General features: G+C 39.0%; 1 protein-coding gene across 5 annotated transcripts; it reads left to right on the forward strand.

Annotated features, from left to right (window-relative positions):
• Positions 1–2,422: 2,422 nt before the first annotated feature.
• On the forward strand, positions 2,423–12,849 carry LOC148036235 (uncharacterized). Of its 5 annotated transcripts, none has more exons than XM_087678245.1 (9): positions 2,423–2,680; positions 3,279–3,548; positions 4,058–4,192; positions 4,299–4,391; positions 9,716–9,817; positions 10,023–10,175; positions 10,288–10,419; positions 10,615–10,959; positions 12,170–12,849. In XM_087678245.1, exons 2-9 carry the CDS (start codon positions 3,318–3,320, stop codon positions 12,260–12,262), a joined length of 1,284 nt encoding a protein of 427 aa, XP_087534371.1. In that variant the 5' UTR covers positions 2,423–2,680; positions 3,279–3,317; the 3' UTR covers positions 12,263–12,849. The 5 variants fall into 5 exon arrangements, with proteins under 5 accessions (XP_087534371.1, XP_087534366.1, XP_087534368.1 ...); XM_087678240.1 differs by lacking the exon at positions 12,170–12,849 and adding an exon at positions 11,185–12,116; XM_087678242.1 differs by lacking the exon at positions 12,170–12,849 and adding an exon at positions 11,185–12,115 and having other exon boundaries at positions 10,044–10,175.
• The last annotated feature ends 2,294 nt before the right edge of the window (positions 12,850–15,143 follow it).

Genomic DNA, 15,143 nt, shown 5'->3' on the forward strand with positions numbered 1-15,143 from the left:
CCAAAAGCATAAAACACATTACATCACCACCTATCTATCTAGCACAATGTGACCAATACCACATGTATACACATGCAACAAGTCATTATTATGTGATGGATTAAAAATTAACAACAAAATTTTAAAAGATAAATCCAAAAAATAACACCTTATTAATGAGAAAAAAAACCAAATTAAATATCTCAACATTGCATAAGAGTTAAAAGGGAATTACCCTTAAAATATTAAAACAAAACAACACTAGTCACAAGCTACCACCATCTCGTGTGGCTATTCTGCACTAAATCAACAAGAGAGATACAAAATATAAACCCCAAATGCATAGAAACAAAAAGACAATCAATGTGTGCTACCTCAAGTGACGAATATGCAAATCCACTATGAAAACAAGGATCGACAGATTTTTTAGCCACCATTGCCTCATATGATGAATCTATGTTTTTGACCAAAATTTAATATGATTGTGAGTGGTATACACATATCACATAATCATATGTTGGCGTAAGGTATGACTATTGTATCCACTAGTATTTCTCCATAGAATGGTATTTATATTGAATTGGATATCTATAATATTGAGTAGCTATTTGGGCATAGCCTTATCATGGTCAAGAATAATTGTAGGTACCCATATTTTTGTATCATCCTCGAGAAATGGAGGATCTTCTACAAATGGTGTGATAGGTGGAGTTTCCTTAAATGATTTCAATCATCTAATATAAAATGTACAATGGATTTGCTAATGAGATGGGATATTCGAATGGAATATGTTATTGTTACTCTTATAGATAGTACAAAAAGGTCCATAATATATTAGAGCTAATTTAATCTTTGGATGCCTTTGGCTTTCATCTTCTATTTCCAATACAAAGGCGTACAATACATCTTCTTTGAACATCACAGCGCCCTTACACTTCTTATTGACTTGAGCAACATATCTAAGTTGAGACCATTTGATTTTGTTAATGACCTCACCTAAAATCTAGGTATGTCTTGTACTAAAGCATTGACTTTTGGAATATTAATAGCTATGGTGGTCATAGAAATAAGAAATTTCTTACCATATACTATTTCAAAATGTGCCTTTGTAGTAATTGAATGTGGGGTAATGTTACATGCAAACTATAAGATTGTCAGCTATGGGTTCCAATCTATCAAACAATTTATGGTGTACAATCTAAGGATGTCGAGATGAATGGTACTATTGGTCACTTTAGCCTGGCCATTGATTTTTGGGTGGAAAGTAGAATTGAAATCCATCTTCAACCCTAAATTCTTGAATAATGCTATCCAAAAATGATTGCAAAATCTACTATCATGGTTTGAAAGAATGACTTCATGAAAACCATGATACACAAATATGGTCTTGAATATTTTTGCAGCTTGAGGTGCAAGAAGGATCTTTTTGCAAGGAACAAAGGTACAAGTAGTAGTGTAAGGGGACCATAAGACTTCCATGGTGACGTTTAACTATTTGACAAACAATACACTTGGAGACATGCTTTGCAACACTTGCGGCATGCCAATACAAATATTCTTTACATGTAGCTATGGTGGATTGAATGCCTTTATGACCCTTGTATGCAAGAGCATGCATTTCATTCATGGTAATACTTCTAAATGGTGCGATAACACAAAGTTTATTTTGATAGTAAAGGTGGTCAAAAGAAGTAGTGTGTGTGTTTTGAAATGCATTCCATGCATGAGGCAAATCATGGTTTCATGCCAAAGTATGAACTTGGAATTAAAGACTTGAATTCAATTGATGAGATATGGTTCAAATGCACATATTTTAAAAGCAAAAGTGATAAACATTTTCGTCATTTAAAAAAGAATTTACATTTATTGGAATTTGACCTCCTACATCTTATTAGGAGTTGATTGGTTCAACCACTAGACCACACCCCACTTCCCGTAATTGATTAGGGGTTCTTGTGTCTAATCAAATTGCACCCAATTTTGTGGATTTTGGATTTAGAATCATTTAGAGTATGAGAATAACTTCTATAGCAACTCCCTATTGATTAGCAAACACTTTAAGATTTCAAAGCTGTAACATACTATTCTAGTTCATAAAATATTAGACTAATGGTTTTAGCCAAAATAGGTAGTCATCTTCGACATTATTCCAAACATGTTTCGATTAAGCACTATTACAATACATGTGCAATCATTGAAATCTTTGTAGATTTTGGAAATAAGTCAAGTCGTTTTTAAAAAATATTTGTAAATTTTTGAAATAAGTAAAGTTGGTTTTACACGTATAGCTAAATAGGGGTTTCTTTTTATATTTTTATCTCATTTATTTGATGTTTTAAATTAAAAAATATTAAAACGATGAAATTAAGAAAGATGAAAACAAACCCTATTTTACAATGAAAATTCTTAAATCTTTGTAAATTTTCAGAACAATTGGTTTAAATTTTCAAATCGGAAGAAGAAGGATCCCACGTCGTTGCTACTTCTCAAGCGATCGTCCTTCTCTCTCTCTCTCTCTCTCTCTCTCTCTCTGTGTCCGTGTCTGCAATTCAGCATCCCTCCACCTTGCCCTGTGTTCTCTGTCATGCTCACACATTTTCAGACAGTTTTAGTGTCCTGTTTCCTCTCTTTTGCATGGTTTGCAGGTCCTTCCGCCGAACCTTCACCATCTCGTCGTATCACCTGGACCTTTGTCTAGCAGGTAAGCCTCTGGCTCCTTTCTCTTTCGTGCAATCGATTATGTTGGATATGAATCGTTTGTTTAGCAGCATTTTCTCTGTGAGAAATGCGTCCTAGAAGCAAAGCGATGTTACCCTTTCCTTTGGTACCGGATTGGTTTGCAGAACCAGAATGCAGATTAGATTTGCTGATGTAGGATCCAAAATAAGTAAAACGTGCATGCTTAATACAGTAGCAATTGCATACAACGATGATCACATATGGCGATGATCGCAATGGCGATGATGGCATATGACAATGGTCATACATATATCATCACTCATTTTCCTTTAAAGGAGAGAGATAGTACACCCCTTATGAATTAAAGCAGCTGCAATCCTGCAATCCGGAAGCGCACCTGCATACACACAACGAATGTCTTATGGAATTATGGCATTTGCAATCTTGCAATTCAGATGTCTGGAAGTCCACCCTAGTTAAGGCAATTAAAATATTGCTTTGCAAGAAATGTTTTGACAAATGATCTCTTGTCATCAAGAAACACAAAACAATAGAGGGTAAAAGAATCTATGAAATGGGGAATCGCAACTGTTTAAAACTAATGATTGTATCTTGAACAGGTTCTCTTTACCAGTTTGTGGTTCATAGACCTTTAATATATGGCTGTTTCTGCTTTCAAATCAACCTCAAAGAGGCAGTCCATTGGCCCTGCAACTGATGGAAGTTCATCAGCATTCCAGCTATCAGAAAAAAGGTCTCATAGACGATCAAGCAGCTTTACAGGCTTCACTCAGTCCAATTACTTAGGTGACTCTCCAAAACAACGTGACAACAGAATGGCTCATCACAAGATCCGATCAATGTGCTTTCTTAACCGTCAACTCTCAGGGGTAAGCAGAATCAATATGTTATCTATTCCTATATTTGAAGGCCAGTCTTGTTTTCTTCATGGCAGACATAAAACACATTTCACTAATGAAACGTTTCACTATGCAGCATTTTGCCTTCCTATCTCACTCCAAAAAAGAAAAGAGTGTCTATTCAGAAACTGCTGAATATATGAATTTTAACTGAGCTGTTCTGCCATTTCATGTGGCTTTCACTTATGGTGAAATGTTTCATGTTGAAACACAATGTTTTTAGGGGTGAAATGTTTTGTGGTTACCTTGAAGTTTTTCTTACATAGCAAAATAAGTTTTGTGTTTATGTGAAAACCTCAAAGGTAGGACTTCCAAACAATTTGATGGGAAACCTTCAAAGTAGCAAAAATTAGAAATTCTCTGATTCTTAGAAAAGAATAAATTATCTCTTCCTTAGAAAAGAATAAACTACTATCAAGAGATATCAAAGTTTCTTTTGGGTGAGTTAAGAAAAGCATCTGAATGCCATATTTTGATAGAGTGACATGGGCAAACAGAGTTCTGTAGAAGAACCTGAGGATAGAAGAGACACAAGTGCTAGCTGCCTCTCATCACCTGACTGGGAAGCTCTTCAAAGACAGGCAGATGAATTACACTCTCTTGGGACTTCTAAGGTTAACACTTTTATTTTCTCTTGAATCCAGAATTGAGAGTATAGTCTGTTGTTGTAGTAGACATTGTCCCATTCTTCTGACATATACAAGGTACACTAACTTGCAGAAACTCCGGAGAAAGCAAGAAAAATATCTCGTGGATGTGGCTGAAGGACAAGCTGAAGAAAAAATAATTCAAGCAGTTCATGCACAAAACAAGGTTACATGCTACATATATTACTGTTGTTCTTTCAAGTATTGTATGCAGCAAGTACAGAAATGTTGTAATGCCTTGAGCTGATGTAAGATGTTAGAAAACACGACAGTTATACTTGGACCTTGTCAATCACCAACAATGGCAACAGAGCTCTGTTTTATTTTGACAATGTATGCATGTTGCATAATACCTCAATGTTGGAACCCCTAAACAAGTAGAGAATGCCCCCATTTTCATGACTCATTCGTTAGTTCCATAGGTCCTATTTGGCAGCCAAACCAGGTAAACTATCTTACATATGAGAGGAAAATCAACAACTTCCACTTACATTAGGCAAGGATGCCCAATCAATGATTGAGAACCTTTGTAGGTGCCAAAGGTAATACATGCATGAATCTCTTTCTGAATATTCCGCATAGAATCCCTTCTAGACAGTAGAAATGCTGCCCACAAAACTACCTTCCCCGATGAATTGCAGCATTGACCATGCCATTTTCTTGCTAGAAAAATGAGGAGGTTGTCACTTTGCATCCAGTGTAGGAGTTCCTTGTAAAGAAAAAGCCAAGCCTATCGTTTAAATTGAATTAATTTTATGGCTGAAAGAGCCCTAACACAAAAGTTGGCTACAACCTTAAAGTCCTGGAGCAATCTCTTCCATTCTCTTGATGCCTATCAGATAAAAGCCTAAAGCCCTCATGATTGCCTCCCTTGATGTGCCTAGGTTCTAGAATCCCCACAGTTTTTGTTGCCCAACACTAACATTTATTAATAAGAATCAAGACTTGTTGTGGAGAAGCCGAGACTAGGCTGATCGAAAGGGGCACGGATTTCTGGATGCCATACAAGATAGACTAATCCTTGCTATAAATGGGGTTCTGTTGCATATTATAATGCACTTGGGCACTGCCCATATACATGTGCTCATACATCAGGCAGGGGATGGGATAGGTTGGGGCGGATGATGTGGTAGGAGAGCTGTGTGTAGGCAAAAGGATCACACCAGAGGCAGATTGTGTGTATGGCACTGGTGAAACATGGCGAGACAGGTCATGGCAATGGCATGTAGGGTCGGGCAGTAGGTCATGGTTGAAACAACTGAAGAAACATGAGGTTTTCACATTAAAACGTTTTGCTGATGTGGCATTTATTAAGTTGAACACTTTTTGTTCATTAAATGTGACAAAACAAAGTGTCAGACTGGATTGTGACAAATTAAATTCGCTTGGATGTTTATGAAAGTGAATACAAAATAGGACTGCTGGTGGTGGTTGAAATGATCATCATTGTGGTGTGGACAATGCGGTTGGCAAACACAACTGTTATCTCATTCTGTTTCTGGCACTTTCTGCCTATTTTGAGGAGCAGCAAAGAGAAGTTTAGCCGGTGAACTGGATTGTTTGTGAGAGCAGCAATCCAAAGTGTTTGTGGTATATCACGGGTGAAGACTGAGGACAGGTGTGAAGAAGAGATGTCCCAGTTTGGATAGTGAGGTGGCTTCAAGGAATCAAAGTAAAGAGTGCTGTTCATGCTTGGGCTTTTGGAGCAAATACTTGCAGAGATCCCCATTAGTTGTTGTTATAAAGATTTGAGGATCTCTTCTGGCTTTTTGGGTTCTCTCATCTTCTTTTGAGTTGTGCAATTAGAACTCTTGAGTCTTATAGTTGTTATCAAGAGCCAACTCTTGAACATGAGTGAGGAGCTTTCCAAATTTTTGTTTCTTCTCTACTAGAGGCAATAGGGATTTGCTTTTTTGACCATGGATGCTTTATACAAAGGACACTTTGTATACAAATCTTGTGATGCAAGTGGAGGCAGCACGAGTAGTAGTAAGGTGACATGCTTGGAGGTGGTATCACTTCGCCAAGAGCTTACTATTCTCCAAAGCTGGGTGATGTCTTCTCATTTGATGATCTCCTAGCTTCAAGAGGAGGTCTCTGACATAGGGTAATGTATGGAGCGAAGGCTGGAGTGATTGATAATCCCAGAATTAGTGACGAAGAGTTATGGTACTGTGGGCTTGCACCGTAATGAGAATGCTAACACTGTTTAGGTGTCCTCACCACCATGTTCATAGGGATAGTTGGGTCTAGAAAAGACCTTTGATTACTTGGATTGGTCCTTTGTTGTCTTATGTATATCGTGGGTTTGGAGTGCGAATGTTTCATTTGATATACGTTGTGAGTTTGGATGCTTATTTGTGGGTCATGTTGAATGGTGGTGTCGTTGAACCCTTTGCTCTTGCATGCTTAGTTAGATAGGGCTGCCCTTTGAGCCCTTTGTTTTTTGCCCTAGCCACCCACTCGGTCCTCACATGTTATCCCATTTAGTGGTCATTGGACAATTTGACTGGTTTATCCCTTCCTTTTGGTTGTTGGCCAGTCATTGGCTAATGATACTTTTATGATCGTGAAAGTAGAATGGGATAATCTCTATAAGGCATTGGATATTTGGAACCTTTTTGGGCAGGCTTTTGGCCTCCATATTAATGCTGCAAAATCCTCCCTTATTAGTCCTTGGGATGGTAGGGTGTGGTAATACCTTGTGGCACTGTCACTAGACACCTAGGGTATCCCTTGGGTGTTGATGTTCAGTCAAGGCAATTGTAGAAATGGATCTCACTTAAGTTGGAGGGTAAGTTTGTCTATTGGAAATCCTATGCTTGGCCATTCCATGTTCACCTTAAAGTTGCTCAAACCATCACATTACCCATGCCCACCTATTTTTTGCCGCTTTTGCCTTGGGTTGTTGTCACTAGGTGGTGATACTTTTTGCAATTGATTTCCTTATTTACTTATATAAATATTTTATTTTTCTTTTCTTTAGTTGATGTTGCTTTTTACCCCCAGAGTTCTTTTGGATTAAGCCGGGATCTTTGCATGGCTAGAAGAGGCAGCCATTGGGACAAATTGGACTAATGGTTTGTCTGAGCCTTGGGACCAGTTCCAGATTGAATGGGCACAGAAGAATAGATTGTTTGCCAGTGGTTTGGGATTGTGTGCTTAGCCACTAGAGATGGTGCAGGATGATGAGCCTGGCCAAGATAGAAGATGCACACGTGAGAATGCTCACGGAATAAAAGTCATTGTAACTGAGCCACATTACACTTTTTGATGTGGTTGCAACGATAAAGATTGCTCAGAACAACTTGAGGAATGCAAGGGCCACCATCCCTAAAATTTAGGGAGTTACTATTTTTGGACCCTAGAATCTGTTCGCGTCATTATCTTCATTTTTGCACGAGGATTAATTCTTTGGTTTTTGCCTAGGTCAAACTTTGCACCGATCATGGAGAATTTTAGATTGGAAGTAGCAGCTGATTGCTTCTCCAATGCAGGAACTAAAGAAAGTGATGACCACGCCATACGGGACAGGGTTTTCAGCTCTGATTCAGTGCTGTTTGTGGGACTCTTTTACTGCTGGAATGATGCCAGGATCAAAGGGTTTGCACTTGTAGAATCTATGTATTTTACGATTATGAATGAAACCAATACATATGACTTATGGAAGACGTTGTTTCACGAGTAGTGGTTGAGACTAATCCTGGTCACAACCCAAAAACACATGTGGAAAAGGAGCGCCAGTATGAATTTGTAACTTTGTAGTCCAACTAGTATGGAACAGATCTGGAATGGAATAAGGTTGAGAGCAAGTCAAGAAACAGGTGAAAAACTTGAATTATTGAGTTATGCTCACAGAAAATGTTTTCCTACTTGGGATGTTGTTCTGGATATGCTGTACTGTCCTTATGCAACTAAAATTTACTCAGAAAGGGATGTTGTTCTGGATATGTTGTACAGTCCTTATGCAGCTGAAATTTACTCAGAAAATATGAAAGCCAACTATTCACAGGTTTTGTACTTTGGAACATTTCATTTTTTTAATAACCTTCCATCTTTTAATTGATAAAGAAATACCGAGAGGGGCTACGGTCTTCGGGGCCAATTTGGTGTTGAGCGAGGGAGTGAGGTCTCTATTTGTGTGTATGTGAAAAGACCAGGTATTAATTGAAGGAACCACCGCTTTATGTGAGTCATAGACCGGTTCCAGTTGCTACCACCTTGAATGATTTTACCAAGCAAATTTGTTTTATGTTATGGAAAAAGGACTCGTTGGATGTAGGCATCTCTTGGATTTCGTGGAGCCATGTTTGTACCTTGAAAAGCATGGGTGGTGGGACTATTTTGGATATTGAGACTCATATGGTTGCTCTTCATTAGTCCCTTTTTTCGTGCTATGTGCATGGATCATCACCCTTGGGTCTTTATCATTCACTTATTTCTAGAGGACATGGGTCTCGTGCATGGTAATACCAACATTCAGGGCTTGTGGTGGCATGTCCTTAATGTGGATGCTCATTTCTTGATAGCCTCTTTTTTGATAACTTTGCGGATGCTACTTTGGTGAGCCATAGTGTGTTGATGTCTTTCCATACAACCAAGGTGTGTTTTCAGATTCCTCGCGGCTATCATGATTTATGGTGCTAGATTGAGACAATGTTGAGCCTAGGAAGCCCTTCCCCACTCTCGATTTAGATTTTCCTTGGTAGGATTGGGAATCGTTGGGCCAGCTCAATCTTGAAAAGGCCTCAACTAATCAAGTATATTGTCATGATTAAAGATTGTCAGTGGCTAGTCACTAAAGCCAATTCTGTTTGGGGCTTGCATAAATCTAAGGGTTGGTGGGAAATGATTGTGATGGAATGCTGGCTTAACAAGACCCCATTCAAATGCAAGGCCTTTCTTTGGAGAGTCCTGATTGGTGGTCTTCCCCTTGCTTTGACCGTTTCAAAGCACCAAATCTCCAATCGGAATTGCTTCCTTTGCACTACCTGTGTGGAACCATCTCATCACAGATTTATTTCTTGCCCTTTAGCCAGGAAAATCTGGACTCTCTTGTTGGACATTTGGAGAGCTGTGGTTCACTTGTTGATGTGTCCCTCAGACTGGATCTTTGCTAAGGCAAACTATCCCACTCCAGCGCAGCCACATATGAAGATCTTGTTTCACTTTTTGAGGTTTTGGGGATGTTGGCATATCTGGGTTATGTGGAATGCATTTGTTTTCAGCTCAGCTGCTGGTGTTCAAAGACATATTGCTAGACTCCAGGGTCTTCTACAGTGGCAGTTAGATCTCATTCAACAAGCAGATCTTCTCCCTAAGGAGGATTTGGCTCCTTGGCATACAGCAATTTCTTTTGTTTCTTTGCTGTGACATTTTGTACTTTGACATGATATAGTATAATTATTCATTACTCATTACTTGTTATGAGAGAGAGAGAGAGAGAGAGAGAGAGAGAGAGAGAGAGCATCAATGCTTGGCTTCTGCCAGCCAACTCGATCAAACTCATTATCAAGAGAGCATGTAATGGAGCTGTTCAACACAATGAGGGAAGATGTTTGGCATGCTGTAAATGACATAAAGAATGTCTTTGTAAGTACAAAACCTGATCAGACTTCCTCACATTAGCAGCAGAATGGAACACATGTTACAAATCAAAGTTCACAAGATGATTGTGCTGAATCCACAGCTTTATTCAAAGAAACTAACTGATAGCTGCAAGATGGTAAAGTTGTAAAAACAGTTAAAGGTTTGCAGGTCATTAAAGGGAAATTTGGTTTGAATATCTATTGATTAGTGCATGATGAAGTATGGACAGTCTCAGGAGAGAACCTTACCAATGGAGAGTTTATCTCCTGAATTTGGAGATAAATCTGCTACCTCATTTGCAGATGATGTTATCAAGGCTTTCAGATATGTGTGCAAAAACTATGCAATCAAGATTGAGCAGGTTTTGACCTTTCGTATTAAGCTGTCTTTCAATATTTTACAACAGGAAAGTAAACTATATATTCACATCCATTTGAACAGTGCTGATTTTTTGCAGTCTTTTTTTTTAGTAGACAGAAGAGGAGGTACGAATGCTGCGTGCACGGTTAGCTGCACAGGAAAGGCAGTGCCTGGATCTTACAAATCTTATTAATAGGTTGATTCCTGGACCTGACAATCTCCAGAAGCCTCAGGATGCTCAACAGGTTTATACTTGGTTCCCTTTTCTGGATGTTTTAGTAGTAGCTTGTGTATTAGCCTTTTGCCAACAATTGATTTGGATTGCATCTTTCGTGTAGGATTGCATCTTTCTCGTAAATACTACTTCCAGTCTCAAAGTTCTGATTTTTCAAGGATGTAGAACTTTCTTGGAGGCTTAATTCTTAGTTGCCTTTGCACAGGAGAAAGGCGAGCCAGCTGCTGAAAATTTGGATGAAGATACGATATTGTTTACTGACAAATGTGTTTCTTTACCTTCTCCAAGCAGCACTAACTTGAATGATGGTGCCTTAAAGACGCAACTTTCATGTAAGAGGCGTGCAGACTACTGGCTTGAACCAACATGCCAAGAAATCTGTAGCGTTCTTGAAATTGGAGCTCATGAGCAACGAGAGCGATTTCTTTCTTCATGCCCTGCAAGCAGCACTGCCATTAACAAAGATGGGCTTGTACTTCCATGGCTCCAAAGTGAAGAAGGCATCATAGAGTGCTCATCAAGGTCAGAGAAAACCGAGGAAAGGCAAGAGGTGAGTTGCCATTCTGTTTTTCTGAATTGCGCTTTCTTGCTGTCGTTGGGAACAAGAAACTGTTCTCCTGTTTTGGTGTCTGCTTCTCGGTTTCTTTTTCTTGACAATAATTGAGTGATTGAGGGCTAGTGAGGACCCAGTTAGGAATGTTAAGAAGGCTTAGTTTTTGAAAAGATGGCTTTTATTGATTCCAAAAAGTGCTAAAATGGGCTCTATTTCTGGCAGTGTGTGCTGCTAAACCCCGTAAATCTACCTGAAATAAGGATCAGTCAAAGACATCCACTACAATTTGATAGATCTGGTTCGAGAAATGCATCGCACATTACCAGAAGCATCAAAGCTAGAAAGAACACTTGCAGAATACATTCCCGAATGAATGAGGAAACAATGAACATTAGAAAAAAGCCAAGTCATCTTTCAAATGCAAGCTCAATGCGTATGAGAAGTGAAGAAATGACTTCAGAAAGGATAGAGCTCAGGTCAAGGATTGAATCAGGAGAGCTGCTTTTGTGCATTGGCACCTTTCAGGTCTTCTGAAGTCTGAAATGCTTCTCTGATTTCTCCTTTCTTTGCAACTGCAATATATAAGGTTTGCTGTTGTTGCTTTGTAATCCTGCTGCTCAACTACAACCTTGTTGAGTGTAAAGTTCTTGAACTGTACTACTTCACACAGCAGTTTCATTTCTCCTATATCATGTGGTACTCAGGTCATGGTTCTAAGGTACATTCCCTTAATCAATGTGAAGATCATGTAATACTATGTCAGATCATGGTTCTAAGGCACAATGCCTCAATCAAAGTGAAGATAATGTAATACTAAGTCAGATAATTGTTCTAAGGGACATTGCCTCAATCAACATGGAAAGAGAAAGAGATACGAAATCATACGATAGCTTGCTAAGCATTTTGTTCTGATAATTTGGGTCAGCAGGAAAGTCCGCTTTTGTTATTCATTGAAACAATCAGAGAACTTTACTCCAGTTTATTGGCATGTGAAATTCATTTGGCATACATTTATGCATCCATTAATCCAGATTGATTTTGTACTGGCAATAAAGGCCTATAGTTGGCTGATAAGGAGCTGTACTATATAAATTGCTGAGTTTTATAGCCTTTGGATGATAAGAAGCTTTAGACTAATTGTCTGTTCACATTCTTGACTGCACAAGATGCTCATATAAGTAATGCTGTCTGGTTGATATCGAGACAGCTGCAGGGGGCCAAAGTTTTGCACATTTGGAGCATTTGGCAAGCGGAGGGAATTCACCAAAAGAAAGGCTGTAGCACACAGATTGGTCATTAAACAGGATTAGCTCGAATTCTATCTGCAGACGATTCATCTGGTTGACTTTGCAAGGCAAGTCTTTTCAATGCCTTCAAGTCTCCTTTTGTTTACTTTTTAAGGGAATGTGACAACCGATAGAACCTTAGCATAGTCTCTTTATACACCAATTTTGCAAACCTCATTAAGGCAGTGGCTATTGGGGAAAACGGCATAAGATAAAGATCTTGAAAGGTACAAACATTAAGCTGGCTTGTATTCTACTAAAGGTGTCACATTAGTCATAACTCGTACTCCATTGTGATAGCAATGGCGATAGCAGTGGTGATGGTAGTGTTAATGGACGGGCAACGGCAAGGTGACTCTGGTAGTGATGGGGTAGCAGCATCATGGAGGTGATAATTGTGTGTAGTGGGAAGGGTGGAACAATTGGAATAGGTGGAATACATAATAGTGGGTTCCAGAAAATCAGTTGCTCCAAAATTCACTTCTTGTCCAAAGTTGGCAACATGTGATTGATTGAAAACTTGTTTGCTTACATCTGAACCCAACCTCAGAAATGCCTCACTTGTAGTATTTGTGTGTGTACATACATATAGATACACACATACATGCACACACTGTATATATGAGAGAGAGAGAGAGAGAGAGAGAGAGAGAGAGAGAGAGAGAGGTGTATTAATGTCTATGGAAGACCAAATTGGCCTATGATATATATCTATGAACAAGAGAAATCCTCATCGTATTAGGAGAGTGAAAAGTGAAAAATCCATCTAATGTGTAATGAGTGTATGCATCATCTATGCGATCCATTAGTGTATACAAGTATGTCCATGTGGGGATGTGAGACTATATGTGTGCAAGGTACAACGATGGTATGCAGATCTAGCTCCATCTAGCGAGGATGGGGGGAAGTAAGATGCAAAATAGCAATTAAGGTGGGGGCTCTTGGAACATGCTTTGGAGTATTTCATAGGCACAGGAGCTAGTGTGGCATGCCAAGTACATCTCATACTATTGCTGAATTTGGGTGACCTCTCTATTGTGAGTAGAGCCACCTCTAGCTAAAGGCATTGGTTGTGTGACTCTAATCTCTTGTGCCCTTTGTAGGGAATCCCCTTAGGTCTCATGATCCTTGTGTTTGTATGTCTTTGAACCAATGTTACCTTTGGATAAAACTTTGTCATGGTTGTCTACTGTACTCTGTCCCATGTACCTACCACTAGTAGGGATAACTCTATGGACCTCTAGTATATTGTGGTCCAAATATCTCTAATTTGGTGTGCCCATCATTGATTGTATGGATTGGAGTTTTTTGAAGTCACATATCCTTTGAGGGAACAGAGGAATCTTGAGGCAGAGGTCAATATGCAACATTTGGGCCTCAATGTTGATGGTTCCTTGTATGCCTTAAGGATAGTAATGGCCCCTAAGTGTGGTACCTTCGTTGCTTACATGCTTCCAAGCTCTTCTAAGGACTGTTTGCCTTGTTAGTTCATTGATGTTTTCTTAAGTGCATTGGTTGTCACTTGTTTGCCTTGCATTCACTTGATAAAACTTGGGAGGACATGTAGTTCATTGTAGCTCAAAAGTTTGATTGTGAATCAAGACTAGAATTTTCATGATATTACATGCATCCTTACTATATCTACATTTGTAGCTCATTCTCAATTCGATTTGTAGCTTGTCGTTGTCGATTCAATTTGAAGGTCATTTTGCACAAATGTTGCATTGCTTCCAAGCATTGTAGGGGTTGGGCTCTTGGGTTGTGCATGGATTTTCTATTTAGAAATGTATTTATATGCAAGAATACAACGATTTGGTTATTTATATGTACGTTGGTGGTTATAGTACGTGAGTCACTCCACCAAGGAACATGCCATTTGTAGAAGTTAGGATTATATTGGAGTGCTACGCTAGTATCAAAGAATTGTGGGATTTTTTTGAAAAGCATTATGTAAGCTATAACATCGTGTACTATTGTTACATTGGCTCAATTGGCTAGTAGTATGTAACTACTCCTTTGTAATAATTTTTTTTAGTAGAGGATGATTGGGGACGAGGTCAAGTAGTTTGACATTATGCATGGTTATGAGTACGCAAAGAGAAGTGGGAGCTACATACTTTGGATCAATCATGGAGTTTCATACTTCCTCTCTTTCCTCAACAAGAGTCATTAGTTGAGCCCCAAGTTTTGCCACTAAAGCTTGCATGGTAGACCATTATTTATTGAACTCACGTTATCCTTGTGCTTTCAACTTGAGCGCCTATACTTTCTTCATGCTTTCTTTGCAATTGTCAATGTGGTAGGAAGGGATCAAGAAAACATTTTTACATCAGTCGTAGGTGTGTGTTATGTGAGTACAACAATTGTTTATAGGTAGCATGACCAAATATGCTCCTAGTTATCTCATGTTAATGACCACTCTTAAGAATCTCACTTTCCTCAGCTAATACCGCTAGATCCATGTGAACGATGACATGCAAATAACTTTACGTTGTTTATCAATTTCTTTGAGGCACTCCATCACGAATCAATCCTTGTTTTGCACCTTTTCTTTTTCCATTTTCATAAATGATTTTCCTTTTTGTTTGGGCTTCAAGTTTGTTGGGGGTGCAAGGCGGGAAAAGCATATCTTGGCAAGAGGTGGGTGGATGATGCTTCGAATGTCATCACTTGTATCCTGTTTTGTTGAGGCACTACAGGGTGAAGTTAGCTAAGAAGTCAGGGGATTTAGCGGCATTGACAATTATGGAAAGTTGCTGAAGAGGGTCTTGGGATTTGGCGGATGTATTGTAGGGTTCAATGGATTTGGGAGCATGGGCAATAGTACTTTGGGCTGCCTTCCGTGAGTCCTTGTCATATGATACATTGAAGTGTTAACACAGTCAACATCCTAAT

This window comes from Lygodium microphyllum, chromosome 5 (assembly GCF_053477565.2).
Source record: "Lygodium microphyllum isolate KBCC chromosome 5, Lygodium_microphyllum_v1.1.10, whole genome shotgun sequence".
NCBI lineage: Eukaryota > Viridiplantae > Streptophyta > Polypodiopsida > Schizaeales > Lygodiaceae > Lygodium > Lygodium microphyllum.